General features: G+C 36.1%; 1 protein-coding gene and 1 long non-coding RNA gene across 8 annotated transcripts; one reads left to right on the forward strand and one right to left on the reverse strand.

Annotated features, from left to right (window-relative positions):
* LOC109825271 (probable pectin methyltransferase QUA2) lies at positions 5,266 to 10,383 on the reverse strand. 7 transcript variants are annotated; one of them, XR_002242958.1, is made up of 6 exons: positions 9,938 to 10,381; positions 8,458 to 8,561; positions 8,295 to 8,371; positions 7,644 to 7,716; positions 7,270 to 7,554; positions 5,266 to 6,088 (listed from the first exon to the last, which is right to left on the reverse strand). XR_002242958.1 is itself a non-coding variant. In XM_020392091.1 (3 exons), exons 1-3 carry the CDS (start codon positions 7,644 to 7,646, stop codon positions 5,457 to 5,459), a joined length of 360 nt encoding a protein of 119 aa, XP_020247680.1. In that variant the 5' UTR covers positions 7,647 to 8,288; the 3' UTR covers positions 5,266 to 5,456. The 7 variants fall into 7 exon arrangements, 1 of the variants encoding a protein (XP_020247680.1); XR_002242960.1 differs by having other exon boundaries at positions 5,266 to 7,554; positions 8,295 to 8,393; positions 9,938 to 10,383; XR_002242959.1 differs by having other exon boundaries at positions 5,266 to 7,554; positions 8,458 to 8,535; positions 9,938 to 10,382.
* On the forward strand, positions 12,249 to 14,915 carry LOC109842686. Its single transcript, XR_002247346.1, has 3 exons — positions 12,249 to 12,600; positions 14,363 to 14,504; positions 14,611 to 14,915. It is a non-coding gene; the product is annotated as an uncharacterized LOC109842686 (long non-coding RNA).

Raw genomic sequence — 16,994 nt, forward strand, 5'->3', positions numbered from 1 at the left:
CTTGGTATAGGAATGTCAGGGGGTTTAACATGTTCAGATTTTATACAAAGCTTAAAAGTCTTAAGCATGCTCTTAAGGAACTGAATAGTAAGAATTACATGAATATCAGTCAACAAGTTTTGAGAGCTCAAGTTGATCTCCTGGAAGTCCAAACCAAGCTGGATGCTGATCCTTTTAATACTGATCTTATTTTTAGAGAGAAGGCTTGCATTAAGAAATATTCTATTATGCTGGAAAAAGAAAATTCTTTCTTAAGGCAAAAAGCAAGCATAAAATGGGGGCTTCATTCTGATAAGGGATCTCAGTTCTTTCATTCAGTTATGAAAAACAAGAGACACCAAAACAGAATTTTATCAATTTATGCTGATGATGGCTCCAGAATCTCTGATTTATCTGAAATTACTACTGAGCTCATTGATTTCTATAAGAAGTTGATGGGTACTGCTAAAGTTAATACAATTGCTGATCCTAGCATAATTTCAAATGGCCCCATTCTAACCTCTGAGCAGAAGCATGACCTGAGTTCCCCTGTCTCTAGGGAAGAGATCAAACAAGCTCTTTTTTCGATGCCTGATAATAAGGCTCCTGGTCCTGATGGATTCAATGCCTTCTTTTACAAAGCTGCATGGTCTGTAATCAAGGAGGATCTTTATCTTGCAGTTGAGGAGTTTTTCCACTCAGGTACACTCTTGGGTTCTCTTAATGCTACATCTATTACCCTTGTGCCTAAAGTCCTTAATCCTATCTCGGCCACTGATTTTCGCCCTATAGCCTGTTGCAATGTTATCTACAAAATCATATCTAAAGTCATTGCCACCAGGGTTAAGAAATTTATGGGTTATCTTGTCAATGATGCACAGTGTGCTTTTGTAAGTGGGAGACTTATTTCAAGTAATTTTTTGCTTGCACATGAGTTATTCAAGCACTATGGGAGGAAAAATAATTCCCCAAGAGCTATTTTAAATGTTGATCTGAGGAAGGCTTTTGACACTATTGGTTGGGATTTTATAAGGAGTATGTTGATTGGTTTGAACTTTCCCAACAATATGGTTTGCTGGATCATGGAATGCATATCTACTCCAAAATTTTCTTTAGCTTTGAATGGTGGTCTACATGGTTATTTTCATGGTGCAAGAGGCTTGAGGCAAGGGTTTTCTTTAGCTTTGAATGGTGGTCTACATGGTTATTTTCATGGTGCAAGAGGCTTGAGGCAAGGGGATCCTCTCTCCCCCTATCTGTTTGTTATAGGGATGGAATATCTTTCCAGGAAACTCAACACTCTAAAGGATGATTCATCTTTTAAATATCATCCAAAGTGCTCTAGGTTGAAGACTAACCATCTGATTTTTGCTGATGATTTGTTGCTGTTGTGCAAGGCTGACATGAGTTCTATTGCTAAAATCTTCACTTATCTTCAAGAATTTGGACATGTTTCTGGACTGGAAGCCAACTCCAGCAAATGCTCTGTATACCTGAGTGGTGTATCTGATTATCTCAAAGCTCAGATATGCAACCATCTCAAATTCCCTGAAGGAGTTCTGCCTATGAAATACCTGGGCCTACCTCTGACTGCTAAAAGACTCTCATACACTGATTGTTCTAGTCTTATTGGTAAAATTTACAATCAGTTCCAAACCTGGCAACAAAATAAATGCTTGTCCTATGCTGGAAGACTTGAACTGATTAAGTCTGTTATTTTGGGCATTCAAACATATTGGCTAAGCAATTACATCCTCCCAATTAAAGCTTTGGAAAAGATTGATAGTTTGTGTTCTGCCTTTCTATGGGGGCACAAATTTCACTTAGTAAACTGGGGTTCGGTTTGTCAAGGCAAAGAATATGGGGGTCTGGGCATTTTCTCAGCTAAGTACTAGAACTATGCAGCTGCCACTAAGCTTTTGTGGTTGATTCATCTTAAAAAGGATCTCCTATGGATCAAGTGGGTACATGGAAACTATCTTCAAAATCAAAATATTTGGACTGTTCAGCCCAAGACAAATGACTCATGGATGTGGAGGCAACTCCTTAAAATGAGGGATATGCTCGTGAGTAAGTTTGGGAATGCTGTTACGGCTAAAATAGCAGATTGTTGCTCTGATGGCAAGCTTCTATTATCTGCAGTTTACAGTGCTCTTATACAACCTACTAATACAATTGCTTGGGCTAAGACAGTTTGGGATGGCTTTCTATACCCTAAGCACTCCTTTGTGTTTTGGCTAGCTTGTCACTCTAGACTTCTTACCAAGGATAGACTGTGCAGAATGAACATCTTGAGCACAAATCAACTTCACTGTGTGCTGTGTGACAGTCACCAGTTAGAGGCTAGAGATCATATCTTTTTTGAATGTCAATATTCAGCGGAAGTATGGAACTTGGTGATGAGCTGGTTGGGATATAAATGGAGGTCATGTACATAGGACTTGTTACTGCACTGGTACTCTCACAAATTGAAAGGAAAAAGTCCTATGAAGAAGCTGAAAAGGATGTGCTTATCTGCTGCTGTATACATGATTTGGAGGGAGAGAAATCTAAGAATTTTTCAAGACAAGAGGAGGCTACCTGCTCAAGTTTTCAGAGATATCAAGCTTTCGATTTTTTGTAAAATTCTAAATGATAGTTCACATGTACATATGAAAGAACTACTTGAAAGTTTGTAATTTTTTCTTTTGTTCTCCAGGCTTCTGGAGCTTTGTTTGACCTTATATGTTCAAATTTGGGAGATGAATAAAATTCACAGTTCATTGACCAAAAAAAAAAGTTATGGCAAATATATTAGTTTGAAGTTGAGAAAAGAATTTTGATAAAGGGAACAGTGTAATTTACTTAAAATTTGTTCTTCAAGTCAACTGCCATAAATCCCAATTGCTATCATGTTTCAGAACTATAGATTTTTTGGTCACAACTATTCTAAGTGTCTGCAGAATTAGGATGTAAATGTGACAAGTTAGATTTTTTTATTTTAATATTTTGAGTTCTCTTTGAGCAGACTTATTTTTCAAATTTTTTATTGTTTATAGATGCTTATATGAGTAAATTTCGCAACTCCAAGGTGGAATCTTCAAAGCCATTTGAATCAGTCACCATGGAAGATGAAAAGTCGTTTAATTTTGTGCGGATACTATTTGGTATGTGGGGGCATTGTTTCTTGTTGGCTTTGAACTAAAACATACTTTTTTTAAAGTTAGACTACAAAATATTTCTAATTGCAGTTATGTAAGTAAAGTTGGTTATCATTCTTAACCTTCTGTAAACTGTCAGGATACATAAAGCATAGATCTTTTAAATCGAGATGAGCAAAAAACACACACACACACACACACACACACACAAATAATAAGAGGTAAGAAGGGAGGAGTGAGGCTTTTGAGGACTTTGTCCAGAGGAAAGTGGAAGAGGTGTAAGTTAAGTTCCATTTGTTGGTGAAGTAAAACGGGTTGTAAATTTTTGGGTTCTGGGGTCTAAATTTAATATCATGACAGTGATATTGTTTATTTTTTATTTTCATTTAATTGTTAACTTCTTGTTAGGCTTAATTAAATTTTTCTTTGCTTCTTTTAGATGGTATTATAGCAGGAGTCACTCCTGGTGTTGTTGTTGAATCAGTCCTATATCCTATATATATGATAAAGACTCGGCTTCAGGCAGGTTATTCTTGCTAAAAGTACTTATGCCTGCATATGTAAACTATGAACGCTCTAGGTTAGGTATTCAATACTGTTGTTACTAGAATTTTCTTAAGGCTAGATCCTCAAAGCTTGTATGTGAGTAATTATGTGATGTGCTGACTATCACAATCTTCTCATCAGTTCGAGCACTTAGGTCTGAATTTAAAGTTTACGTGTGCATTTAGTATTATTAATACTTGTATGCTCAGGACTTTGCCTCGTGATTGTAATGTCTATCATTATGTGCAATGATTGTAACTATGCCTTCATGTTCTCAATTTGTGCTCTGGAATTTTTTGATTGTTTAAGTTAAGGAATCCAATATTTATGTTCTTGTGAGAGCAGTTGGTCACTTTCTATGAACCATTCATTTCATTCACTACCACATATTTGCTCTAACGCAACGGTTCAAAACCGTTGCGCTAGCCATGGAACCGTCGCCCTTGAGCAAGTGCGACGGTTCTCAAACCGCCTCATATGCTGCCGTTGCCCTACCTCTACCGTAACGGTTTTGAACTCTATTGCGACGGTTTTTTGAACCGTTGCCCCTGCATCTAACGCAACGGTTTTAAAAGGTAAGTGGTTTTTAAGCCATTGCAACGGTTTTGATTGAGCTATTGCGACGGTTTTTAAGCTATTGCAGCGGTTTTGATTGAGCTATTGCGACGGTTTTCAAGCTACTGCAACGGTTTTTTTAGATATTACAACAGTTTTAAAAGACCTAACGCAACGGTTTTAGTAGGCTAAAACTATGGTTTTGATAGAGCTACGGCAACAGTTGGAGCTATTGCAACAGTTTTAAAATACCTAACGCAACGGTTTTAGTAGGCTATAAGTATGGTTTTAATAAAGCTACAGGGACAGTTGGAGCTATTGCAACAGTTTTAAAAGACCTAACGCAACAGTTTGGATTGAGCTATCGCAACAGTTTGGATCGAGCTATCGCAGCGGTTTTGATCGAGCTATCGCAACGGTTTTAATCGAGCTATTGCAACTGCTCAATCGAAGCTGTTCTTGGTTTCCTACACCAAAATAATTATAGTATTCAATTACCTGGACAATCTTTTTAAGAACATGGCCAAGTCAAATTTTAATACACAATATAAAAGTGATTATGTTGAGCATAATCAACCATAATGATAAGTGCCAACATACATCAGTATAGTATAAAAACTACAAAGTATTAAATCCACACTACCAACATTTCAACTCAGAAAATATCGTACCGAACTAACATTCAAACAATGTACATCAACATTTGATTACAAAACATGAAACTTCTCGGTCAAAGACTATATTCTCTATTTGTTTCCAAAAACTTGTTCCTCAATGTCAAATACTCACTAGGAACCTGTCAGTATCAATCTCAATCTTGGCTTTCATCATTTCTGTACCTGTGTAAATTTCCATGAATCAGCATAATTTTTGCAATGATGATAATAAAATTGGGGAAAAAAGATGTTTGAAAAGGAAGTTAAGAGAACAATGTACATCATGCTTGTTTGTTGCCACAACCAAATCCAACCATTTTAACAAAAAAGGCTAAAGTTATCAAGAGCATCTAATCACAGCCATATTCGTCACCCTTATCCATAATCCCAAAAAATCCCTTGACATTTTGTTAAGTGATTCTTTGCATTAAATAGTATATAATGTAAAGGAGAGTAGGGATTGTTTCTACAAGAATTTGGGTGATCCGCACGCACTGACATGGCAGGCTCAATTTCAGCAGTCCAAGCAGCAGAATTTGGACTGAGCCAATCCAAGTGTGCAACCATATGTTTTCAAGGACTACAGTGATTCTACTGGTTTGTACAGAATAAACTGCGCATGAAGGGACCAAAATAAAGTGCATAGCTTTTGCTGCAGCAAATCAGAGAGGTAATTCCAAATGAAAAGCTTAAACATTGATTTGCACTATGGAATTTAATATCTCAAGGGATAAAATCATGTTTTCATCAACATGAAGGTCAAAATCAACTTCAATAGGCAACAACTTCTGAAACTATATGATGCACAGATGCATCCAAGATGTTCCCATCTGTACGGGTCAACATGTGTGCATTGGTTCTTTCACTAGTTTAATAAGAAAAATTACATAGCAACTAAGCTTGTCCAACTATTTACAGCTAGTTATGAATTTTGCTCAATAATAGAGCAATCATGTATTATTTCAGTTTATAATACATGATGAAAGTACACTAAACAACAAAACATGCAGATGATTGTCCCTGAACTTCTTTCCTAGAACTCAGAAGAATGATCCTAATCTCAGAATCTTGAGCTCCACACCAAAGTCTCCTTTACAGGTCCATATCTAAGTTAACAATGTTCCGCATTTATATGTCAATTGAACCTTCCGACTTATCAGCCCCATGCTGGTCACAAGTGAACTCTTATGTTTCAGGAATAAAGATGGATTTCTGAATATAATCAATAAAATATGCCACATGTCAATTTCTTATATGAACCCTTTCTTGGCTCAAGAACATAAGATTATACTGATATTAGGCATGACTTATAAAAAGTGATATATAACATTATCTTCTTTGTGATGATAAGGATTATATATAGCATACAAGTTGTCTGCAACTCATTTAATTGGGGAACATGACTCAGATACACATCATAACAAATTATCAATTTTTTTGGGACAAAACTTGAGAAATAAAAGTGATATATAACATGCAATAACTAAGCGGGTCATTGAAAAGATTTCATATACATCATCACAGATTTCCCGGCTAATTTATATGCTAGTCAATAACTTTAAAAATCACTAAATTTAACTGGAAAAATCAATTTGAACTCAGAAAGCGGTAGTGGGAATTGAGAAATCAAAATATCGTGAGAAGAGATAGGTGGAGCAAACCCTAGAAAGCTCCCGTTAGCGAGATATGGGCTCAATTTCTGGAGCAACGAGAGTAGCTCGACGATGAAACGAACAAGATGAAAACGGCGACGAAAGTAAATGGACTCCAGCGAGGACTGAAGACGGCGACGAGACCAACGAGAGTAGGTCGACGACGAGAATGACAACAAGCTCGAAGATGATATCGGAGAGGAGATTGGAGATGAGATCCAATATGAAAACAACGACGAATTCAGTGATGAGATCGCCGATTATATGAAGATCTTGGCCACGGCGATTTTAGGGAGCGGAATTTTTTGGCTCACACTAGTACAAAGCAGGGCTGCCCCAACGGTTGAAACCGTTGGGGCAAATCATGACCCCAACAGTTAGAACCGTTGGGGCTGAAAAAAGGACCGTTGGGACAAATTGCGTTGGGGCTGAGTCAGCCCCAACGGTTGCCAAGTTTGCCCCAACGGTTCCAACCGTTGGGGCAGTTAGGCAAATCAAATAAAAAAAAAGATACCAACCATTGGAGCTGAGCACCTTTGTACTGGGGCTCCTTGACAGGCATAGCAATAATAACCCATTGTCAGGCTAATATAGTTGGTGTTAGGCCAAGCCTTTACATCTTAGCAGATACAGGTAAATGTAAATCAACGATTGTCCTGACTTAGAACGCCGTGGTCCTAGTGAATATATTGTAAATAATACAAACTATGAAGATTTTCTTTAGAAGGTTTAAATGCATACCAGTCGTGCTGAAATAAATCCCATGTCAATGATGAGAGAGACATAATTTGGACCACTTGTGGGAACAACATTAATAACCCAAACAGATTTTCCTGCATTTAACAATGCAGCATAGAACCCGCCTAATCGAGCATTCATGTCAAGCACATTTCTGAGCATGTTAAAAGGTGGAGAGGGATCCTCATCACCAGGCCTCTTTGGATGATCCGAGAAAATCAGAGGTGAAAGAAGAGACCAATAGTTACGAATAGCAGAGTTCCAATTTAATGCGTCCTCGGCTAAGTCCTTTGAGTGCAAATTTGATGAACGAAAAATAAAATTGTCAATCGGTGTAAAAAGAAATTATAGTTTAAACTATGATCATTTCAAATTACCATGAATTGCAAGTTCAGTTGAGTTTGGATTAACCTAAGAAAAGTCTGTCCACTTGGACCAAGAAAATATCATCTGCATCAGTCAGTTCAAATGTTATTTATTCAACTTCATAATGCAAGATCCAAGATAAGCATTTCCCAACAAAAAAATATGCTGGATCCACTGTTACATAAGAATTGTTAGTATCTTAATGAGCATGTCATGATCAAAGCAAATGATTTAGTATCCAATTCAGTGAGGCATATTCACATTATAAGCCTACTTCATTGAATCTAAACATTTGTCTTAAGCTGATGTAATCTCTCTTATTGACCAATATGGGATATGTTAATGGTGATATTTTTAATGCATAACTTACCAATTCACATGTAGGTCCAACTATGCCTATAAAGCAATCAAGCCCTATTTACATGCAAGCATACATATCATATCGAGTCAGTTCTATACATGAGCCTCTGCTACTAATTTTTATGTAGACAGACACATTTATTTTTCTATTTTGATAACATAAGTAAAAGTTACATGCACAAATCAACTAGTAGAATGATTGATCAGTAGTTTTGCATTCAACTGAACCAGAAACGAAGTCAATCATCTAGAATTTACCACAAAGTCTGAATAAGAAATAAAGTATAAGAGAAAAAACATACCATTCTTCTCCTAGTCGATTCCACATCTTGCGATGCACATTGTTAGAAGCTGTTTTGAGAAAAGATGCGCTCCTAAGCTGCCGAAGCCACACCCAATATCTAACACAGTTATGGACTTATCTATTATATATGCTAATATATACAGGTGTATGCTAATATATACCTCTGAGATCAGAACAGAATTCTTGATACCACAAAGATTAGTTGCATAATGAAGTCCCCAATCTATGCGGTTAGCCACCTGTTCACTCAAGATGGAAGTGCAAGCTAAAACAAGAGCCATGTTAATTTAGATAGAACCCAACAGTATGCACTAGTTCAACTCCAATCTACAATTAATGTACACAACACTGACGCTTATCTTCCCAGTCCCAACCAATGCACACTGTTGGGTTTTCTTAGCTCAATTAATTTAGATATCTAGACTAGTGATCTCTTGTAGACATTTATATAGAAGCCTGGCAAATGTCACTAAGAAGTCTGCAAATATTTAAGACGTACATGAGGATTTAGGTATGAATTTAATCACAATTTCCATAAATGTGAAACGTGCCTAGTGCATCAAATATTCATTGTGTATGAAATTTTCACTAGGCTTCTATGGTGAATTTGGTGTCTATGAAGGTTAGTCTCATGCATTCAAGAAAATAAGTCATCAATGGGTCATAAGAAAGTGGATAAATCAAATTTAACACAAGCAGTCCAATTTCAATGATACTAATGGTGCATCATTTAGCTTACTAGTCACACATGAGATTAAGATCATATGAGCTACTAGAATTTTTTTTTACAACGTAGATTACATGTGCATATTAGTCAATAAGAGGCAATGATGCATGCCTCACTTACAGATGAAACCATTGACCTCGTCCAAAAAAAACTGGGGACAAATCATGATATGACCACTCACTTCATATGTTTGTCCAAACGGACAGTTCGAACACTTAAACCATAAAAAATGTTGAGGTCTAATTCACGTCAAAAGATTAATATCCTGAATTTAGCAACACACCGACACAGATGGCAAATGTGGTCCTCAAGGTGATGTATTATTCACCTGTTAATACTTAATAAGCTTGACCTTGTTGGTGATTTGATTCTAAGCCTGGCTAACAAAGATGTGATCTGAAGGGATATTAGTTTTATTTATTTCTCATACCAACTGGTATAAGCAAGGAATTAAATCGTCCGCAGCTTAAATAGCAAACAGTTTAGATAAGCTCATAAAGAATTATGAGACTTGACAACTAAAGCTTCTTTAATGGTTCAACAAATTTTGACACTGTTTTAATAAGCATTCAATTAGCATTCAATAAACCATAACTCTTAATAAACTACATGCCATCTATCTGAAGCTTGAAGTCATCACTTTGAATTCATCAGCACCCTTCATATATCTAGTACAGATTTAAGTGCAAGAGACCAAACCACTTGAAAAGATAAAAGAAGTTATCAATCAGCAATCATGTAAATTTCAATGTAGAGGACAAAAGGCAGGAAATAGCAATCAGAAAATAAATTCAGCTGTATGGTAAAAGAATGTAAAGCTAAAATAAGATCAGGTATAGGGTAAAAAATGTGAAGCTATCTCTATTAACATACCTATTACTATTTAAAGAGAAAGGCAAGAAATAGACATGTACCTTTCAATGTAGAGGACAAAAGGCAGTAGCGACGAAGGAGGAGGAGGAGGAGGAGGTAGAGGAGCTCAAATCTACAAATGAAGGAGGCGGAGCTCGAATCAGAGGAGGAGCTCGAATTAGGGATTTTAGGGGAGGAGGAGGCGGCGATAACTCCGACGACGGCAACGATGAGAGGAGGGCGGCGCTTGTTTTGGCGAGAGAGAGGGAAGGAGGGAGGGCGGCGCTGGTTTTGGCGACGAGAAAGGGAGGGAGGCGGAGAGTGAGCTCTGACGATGACGATGAGAGGAGGGCGGCGGCGATGGATTTGGCGAGAGAGAGTGAGGGAGGGAGGGAATTAGAGAGAGATCGGAAATTTTTGGGAGCGGAATTTTTTGGCTCAGCGGCGATTTTAGGGATTTGAGAGAGAGACAGATTTCCTTTGAGCGGTGCGGTCAAACCATGGGCTTTACTAAAGCTCTCCAAAGGCCACTAACAATTATTAAGCCCACAAACAATTATTAGACCTATGACAACATTTTATATTAAATGTTGTATTAGACCCTGAAAACCGTTACGATAGATATCTAACGCAACAGTTAAAACCGTTGCGCCTTAACCGTTGCAATAGATCAATTATGTGGTAGTGATTTCAGGCTGCTCGTGCTGGGAGAAAAATCCAATGGAAGGACTTGTATTCAGAGTTGGCTAGAAATCTTGCTGGGGTCTTACCATGAGTTTCTTATCAATTTGGAAAACCTACTTTTATTGTGTGTCCTATTAATTGCTTTTTTAAGTACTATATGTTCAGGAGATACCCAAATATGTGAATTCACAAGAAAACCATATTTATCATATTTTATATGTGAACATAAACATTTCAATGGATGTCAATCTTGGAGGGCACATTAGCAGGGATGCATTGTAAATGGTTAGTCGCACTAATGTAACTGAAGACATTCTTGCCAACATCATGGTTTTCTTTGCTTATATATTCTATTGGTACTTCTTTTTTCTTTTTAATTATCTCACCACTCTACAACCCTCCTTATTACTATTTTTCCTTTTAATCCATAGGGCATTAGCTGTTTTCGTGGGTGTATATGAGCCCACCAAACAAAAACTGTTAAAAGTATTTCTAGAAAATCATAGTGCTTTTGCTTATCTAGTAAGTGAATTTAAGTATAAAATATTTTATGTTAACCTGATTAGTGATTCCTTGCTAAAAAGTCTCATATTTGTATTAGAGGATGATTTATTTAAATTTTATGCACCAGTAATCTTTACACTTTATTAAGCCATGCTTATATTGAATCAATGGTACATCCATAGTTTTAACGTGAAAGTATGAACTGTTTTTTAACTTTTCTGAAGCAATTTAGTATGCTTTCACTTTTTTTTAGCTATTGCTTTCTAAATGAGGTCTTAAGTTTGTGGTTCAGGATAAAATTTAAATGTGTAAACCAGATATCTAACAACCTTCTTAATATCACTTCAACTGAAGTGAAATTAACATGTGTAAACCAGATTATCTGACAACCTTCTTTATCTCAATTCAACTGATTCAACTGAAGTGAAATTAACATGTGTAAACCAGATTATCTGACAACCTTCTTTATCTCAATTCAACTGAAGTACTCTTGAATGGATATTTCTTTGTAAACCAGATTATCTGACAACCTTCTTTATCTCAATTCAACTGAAGTACTCTTGAATGGATATTTCTTTCTTACTTATATGTTCAAAAACTTAAGACTGCAGGTGCTGTTGGGAAAACCCCGGGGCTGCGCTAAACCCCTAAAACAACAAAACACGCAGTATAGAGAAAAATACACCAAAGTTTAACGAGGTTCGGCAAACTTACCAACGTCCTCGGGAGCCACACAATTAATTTCTTATTAATTAATAAGAAATTACAATGCAAGAGAAGATCTCAAACTTGAGATCCCTCAATAAATGTAATACTACAGTGTTTAATTCTCTCTCTCTTAAATCAAATCCACCTCTTCTTTAAATCCCCCTTACTTAATTCCTCCCTCAATAAATTCAACATGAGCTGGAAGAAAAAATAGAGAAGTAAGGGGGGGCGCCGCCAGGGGAAAAGCGTGAGAGAGAGAAGAAGCCACACACACCGGGGCTCGAGCTCTAAGTTTCCCTTTTATAGGGAAACCCTAGGTGGGATGTCGACAGCTTGTCCCGCACTCAAACGAGCACCCGAGCTCGCATGAAAATCCTCTAGCTCGCCTGCGTGAAAATCCTCTAGCTCGCCTGCGTGAGAATCCCCGTCAGGACTCGCCCTCATTGACCTCGAATGCAACACCCAAACCAACAGGTGCCATTGGAGGTGCTGCATCTTCACTTATTCGTAAGATGGGAGAAATAGTGTATTACTTTCATTCATGGGTTAAGCATAGAAGCTTCTAAATCTAAGGTACTTCATTCATGACAAATATACAGCCTAGCTCAATACCTGAATAAGTTGCTCAGAGACCAACTTTAACCTGTATAAGTTTGAGGTGAATATCTTACCGAGACAATGGTATATTTTCCCTTCCTTGTGAACTTTCATTAGAGCTCTTGTGAACTTTTATTAAAGCTCAATACCTGTTCTTTTGTGTATTTGCAGCGTTGGACTCGTGTAGATGGAAAGAGTTACTCAACTTACTTCACACTACTGCTTGTCAGAGGTATGTACATTCGCCTCACGATATTTTACATGTTCTTGATGTGCAACTTCATGTAATTTCATGAACTAACTTGCACCATTTTCGAGTACATGAAGATGCTTTTTCTCTTGTTTTTTAAGGATATCTTAGTTGGCTGATTGTGAGAAAATATGCTGCTAGAAGTTGCATTGGACAAATTTTTTTTTCCTGTTTTTTGCCTTGCTGGAAATGTTCAATACCATCTCTAGAAAAGTTCCAATTTAGTTCATATATAGTAATTTCAAATATGAGATTGACATTCTATTGCAATAGCAAGAAGGAAGTCTATTTTGCACATAACTTTGCAAGATATTATCAAATGATATCTTAATGCAAACTTACACTAAAAGTGCAATGGGATGCGAAGATATTTTGTCAGTTGTTTTAATTGGGTGTTCTATATTTTATGTAGCCATAATTTACTCTCATGTCAGTAACATTTTAGTTCTTAATGTTGACAAATGTACAGTAAAAGGGCTGTGATTCCTTAAAAAGGGTCTAGATCCTGTATCATAACTGAGTTTTTAAACTTTCTTGGTGTTAAATATCCATCACAATCTATCAGCCAAATGTTAATAATTATGTGGTAAGTATTGCAATGAGTAATAAACTTGATGTATTCCCGGTCCTTATAGATCACATTTGGGTTGTGCGGACCACATGACTCATCTAGAAGAGTTCTACAGGTCATGTAGTTGCATCCTTAATCCACATAGAATGAATTCTGTGGATCATGTAGTTGCATCCTTAATCAATTTAATCATGCAGCTGCATCCTTTATCCAAAACTTTGTCTAACATAATTGCATTTAGAAGTTTGTTTGTATTTATTCTAGGATGGATCAATTTCCGATCTTTTTAAAAGCTGGCCAGTTCGTGATCTTATAGACTATGATTGCATACAATAAATGAACATGCTGATTTTAATTTTTAAATTGACTTATGCTTATGCTTCTTAACATCTCAATTGTGTCTTGTCTTCATTCTATCCTTGGTATTGTTTCAATACGGTGGGAAATAAAAGTGGGTTTAAATCTTTACACTATATGTAAAAAATTAATATATATTTCACATCCTAGATCTAGAGGGAGAAATACACGTAGTATTAATAATTGTCATTTTCTCATGTGGTAAACCATACTCTTCTGTTTATGCATGATTACGTCCTTTCTCTTTAGTTTGTTATCCTTCATCTTTCAATAATCCAACAACATCTGGTATTTTTTTGTTTAGCATTTGTCTTTTTAGTTTTCTTATTCATTTTGCTTCCTATATTTTTTGCTTTATCTCTGTGAAAATAGCATCTTGTCCTTTGTAAGTTATAAATTTAGCCCTTTTCCCCAGTTTTATTTCACCATCTGCTTATGCGATCATGTTGAATGAAATTTACTTTTAGTGCTTTGTAATTTCTGGAATATCATAGCTTTTACTCAAATGCCATGCTAGGACTTAAAAATTGTAGCCAATTGCTAACGGATCAGAAGAGATGGAGGTTGTAATGATTATCGACATTCTACGGAGAGCCAAAGCTAATGTTGTTATGGCATTAGTTGAAGATGGATTAAAAATTGTAGCATCTAGAAAAGTGAAAATAATAGCAGATAAGCTTTTGGATGAGGCTGTTAAATTACAATATGACCTAGTTGTTTTGTCGGTCACTTAATATAGCCATTGAACATCAAATTCTTCACCATGTGTACATATGTAAGTAAGTTTATATTTGCTTCCTCTTACTTTGTTTGCAGGGAGGGCTTCCTGGTGCACAAGCATTCACAAACTCGGCAAAGCTTGTTGATTTGCTTAAAAAGCAGGCTGAATCAAATACGTTGTATTGGGTGCATATGTGCTTCTCCATCTCTAGCGCTTGAGCCACATGGTTTACTCAAAGTACAACTTCAAGGCTTGCCCTTGTGTGTGATTGATTCAATCATTTGTTGGTCTTCAAATAATATTCTCTATATTCTAATTTCCTTTTTCTGATTCTCTTTTTAAGGGGAAGAAGGCAACAACATATCCTTCTATGTGCAGCAAGCTTTCTGATCAAAGTGAATGTGAGAATAGGGTGGTGGTTGATGGAAACCTGATCACAAGCAGAAGCCAGGGACTTCCATGAAATTTGCTCTGGCCATAGTAGATAAGTTCTTTGACAATGCCCTCGATCTTGCAAGAAGCCTGGTTTTTGTATAATGAGCAAATAATAGCCATGTGGTGGAGAGCTGGGCATAAGGATGTAATCAGTAGTTTCTGAATAAACTAACTTACAATGACCCAATATATGTTGCAGTTTTTGTACGAGTATTGTGCGTTCACTCGGTTTGAGTCGTCTGTGATTTTACTTAAACCATTGATACAAATACACGATGAAGTAATGTGACAGTAAGACTATAAGAAAATGTCACATGCATACTATCTAAATGATGGGTTTCTAGCATTTCTGTTATTAGTTGGGAATTCTTTCCATTTCACGCGTCATAGCATGCACCTGTATCATATAATCTATGTGAAGAATGCATTTAATAACTAATTATAAAATTGGTGAGTGAAAATTTACTTGACCTTCAATATTTAAACTCTTGTAGTTTATTAATATGCATCACGTGCAACGCACGTGATATATACATAAGTAGGTAAATAAATATATAAGTAAATAAGTAGGTAAATAAATAAATAAATAAATAAGTGTTGAATAATTCTAATTTTATATCAATAATATTGCATGTTCTTTTTAATTATTTAACAAATTTATGCTAGTTGTACAGCTACTTTTGCCAAACAGCTCTACTTCAATCAGCTAGCTACACAGCTATCAGCTTTCGTTGTACAGCTACTTTTGCCAAACAGCTCTACTTCAATCAGCTAGCTACACAGCTATCAGCTTTCAGCTATAATTTCACAGCTTTCAGCTAGCTTAACAGCTTTCAGCTATAATCTCGTAGCTTTCAGCTCGTTTTTCCAAACAAAGCCCAAGAATATTAGATGTTTGCTGTTATGGACCAAACAAATGAAAAGAGTCAACATGGAACCTCACCCTTTCCCAAGAAAGTGAAGCTCAGAATGGCCTGACAATTACTAGAGGCTTAAAATTAAATAAATATATAATTGACTTTCAAGTATAAACAACGGGTCTCATGTGAATCAAGTCTTTATCTCTTAATTCTTTTCTTTTTTTATACATAGTGTCAATAAGACGTGGTTTATATATGGGAGAAGTGTTCCTAAGGTGACCCCTTAGATAATCATCTAAGGACGCAGTCTAAAATTACATGATTGAGCTATATTATGAATGATCCGCTCTGTTGAACTTGACCTACATAATCTAAAACTCCAATACACCAAGTTGGGGGTGAACCCGTCGTCGTTTGAACATTCATCCACTCGTATTAATTTTAACGGTTTCGAATGAATAGAACTTTTTACATGGCTTGATGGAGGGTCAAACGACGACGGGTTTGCCCCAAACTTGGTATGTTGGGTAGGTCGCGTCATTCCTTGCAACCAAAGCAAAAAAAATTAAATACTTAGGGATAAATTATCAAATAATAAATTTAAATTAATTTTACTTGACACATGGATTTAAATTTTATCTTATTTTCTAAATATTAAAATCTCAAGCACAAGGGGAAGCTTAAAAATTCTAATCAATACTAATTAATCAAAACCAACAAGGAGATTATATAGGATAATTTGATTTTATTTAAAATAAAACAAACATGAAACAATAACATCAACAACTTTCTAGAAAATATCTAATCTAAGTTAAAATTCTTTTTTGCATAATATCTAAACTTTTGCAATTCAAAAATAACTAATAACATCTCCTTCTAATTAAATTCATAATGATATAATGGCAGTAATATTAAACATTTTTTAAAATAAAAATCTTATCAGAACACTTGCATGCAAACAAGGTGTTCTGAGATTAATTTCAAAATTAACCCTTTTTTTACATGAACAAGGCAATCTACACAACAAAAATCAAGAAAAAAAAATCATAACAAAAACTTCTAAAACCCTTGAAAAAAATCAAGAAATTACCTTTCAAGAAAGAAAGCAAGAGGACCCAAGAACGCCGAGGCGAACAGATATCGATAAGCAACAAGAATCCTCATATCCATTCCATCATTGATAGCAAGCTTGCAGAAAATATTCACCCCTGCGAACCCTAACTGCACCAAAACCATGTTGTGCGCGGCGAAACAAATACAAACGCTGAGAGAGAAAGCCAAACAATCCAAAAAATAACGGCACCAACTCAAACACAAAAGTTTAACGTGGTTCAGCAAATTGCCTACGTCCACGGGGCAAGAAGTGATGGGTTTTCACTATAGAGAAAGAGAGTACAAAGTAGATATTAAAAGATCACTCAACTAACCTCTC

The sequence above is a fragment of the Asparagus officinalis genome, chromosome 1 (assembly GCF_001876935.1).
Source record: "Asparagus officinalis chromosome 1, Aspof.V1, whole genome shotgun sequence".
Classification (NCBI taxonomy): domain Eukaryota; kingdom Viridiplantae; phylum Streptophyta; class Magnoliopsida; order Asparagales; family Asparagaceae; genus Asparagus; species Asparagus officinalis.

Excerpts from the sequence above, each read along its gene's own strand:
- LOC109825271 (XM_020392091.1), bottom strand. Across the intron at positions 5,529-7,269 it reads GATTTATTTCAGCACGACTG|CAAAAGCTATGCACTTTATT; the intron begins GTATGCATTTAA and ends GATTTGCTGCAG.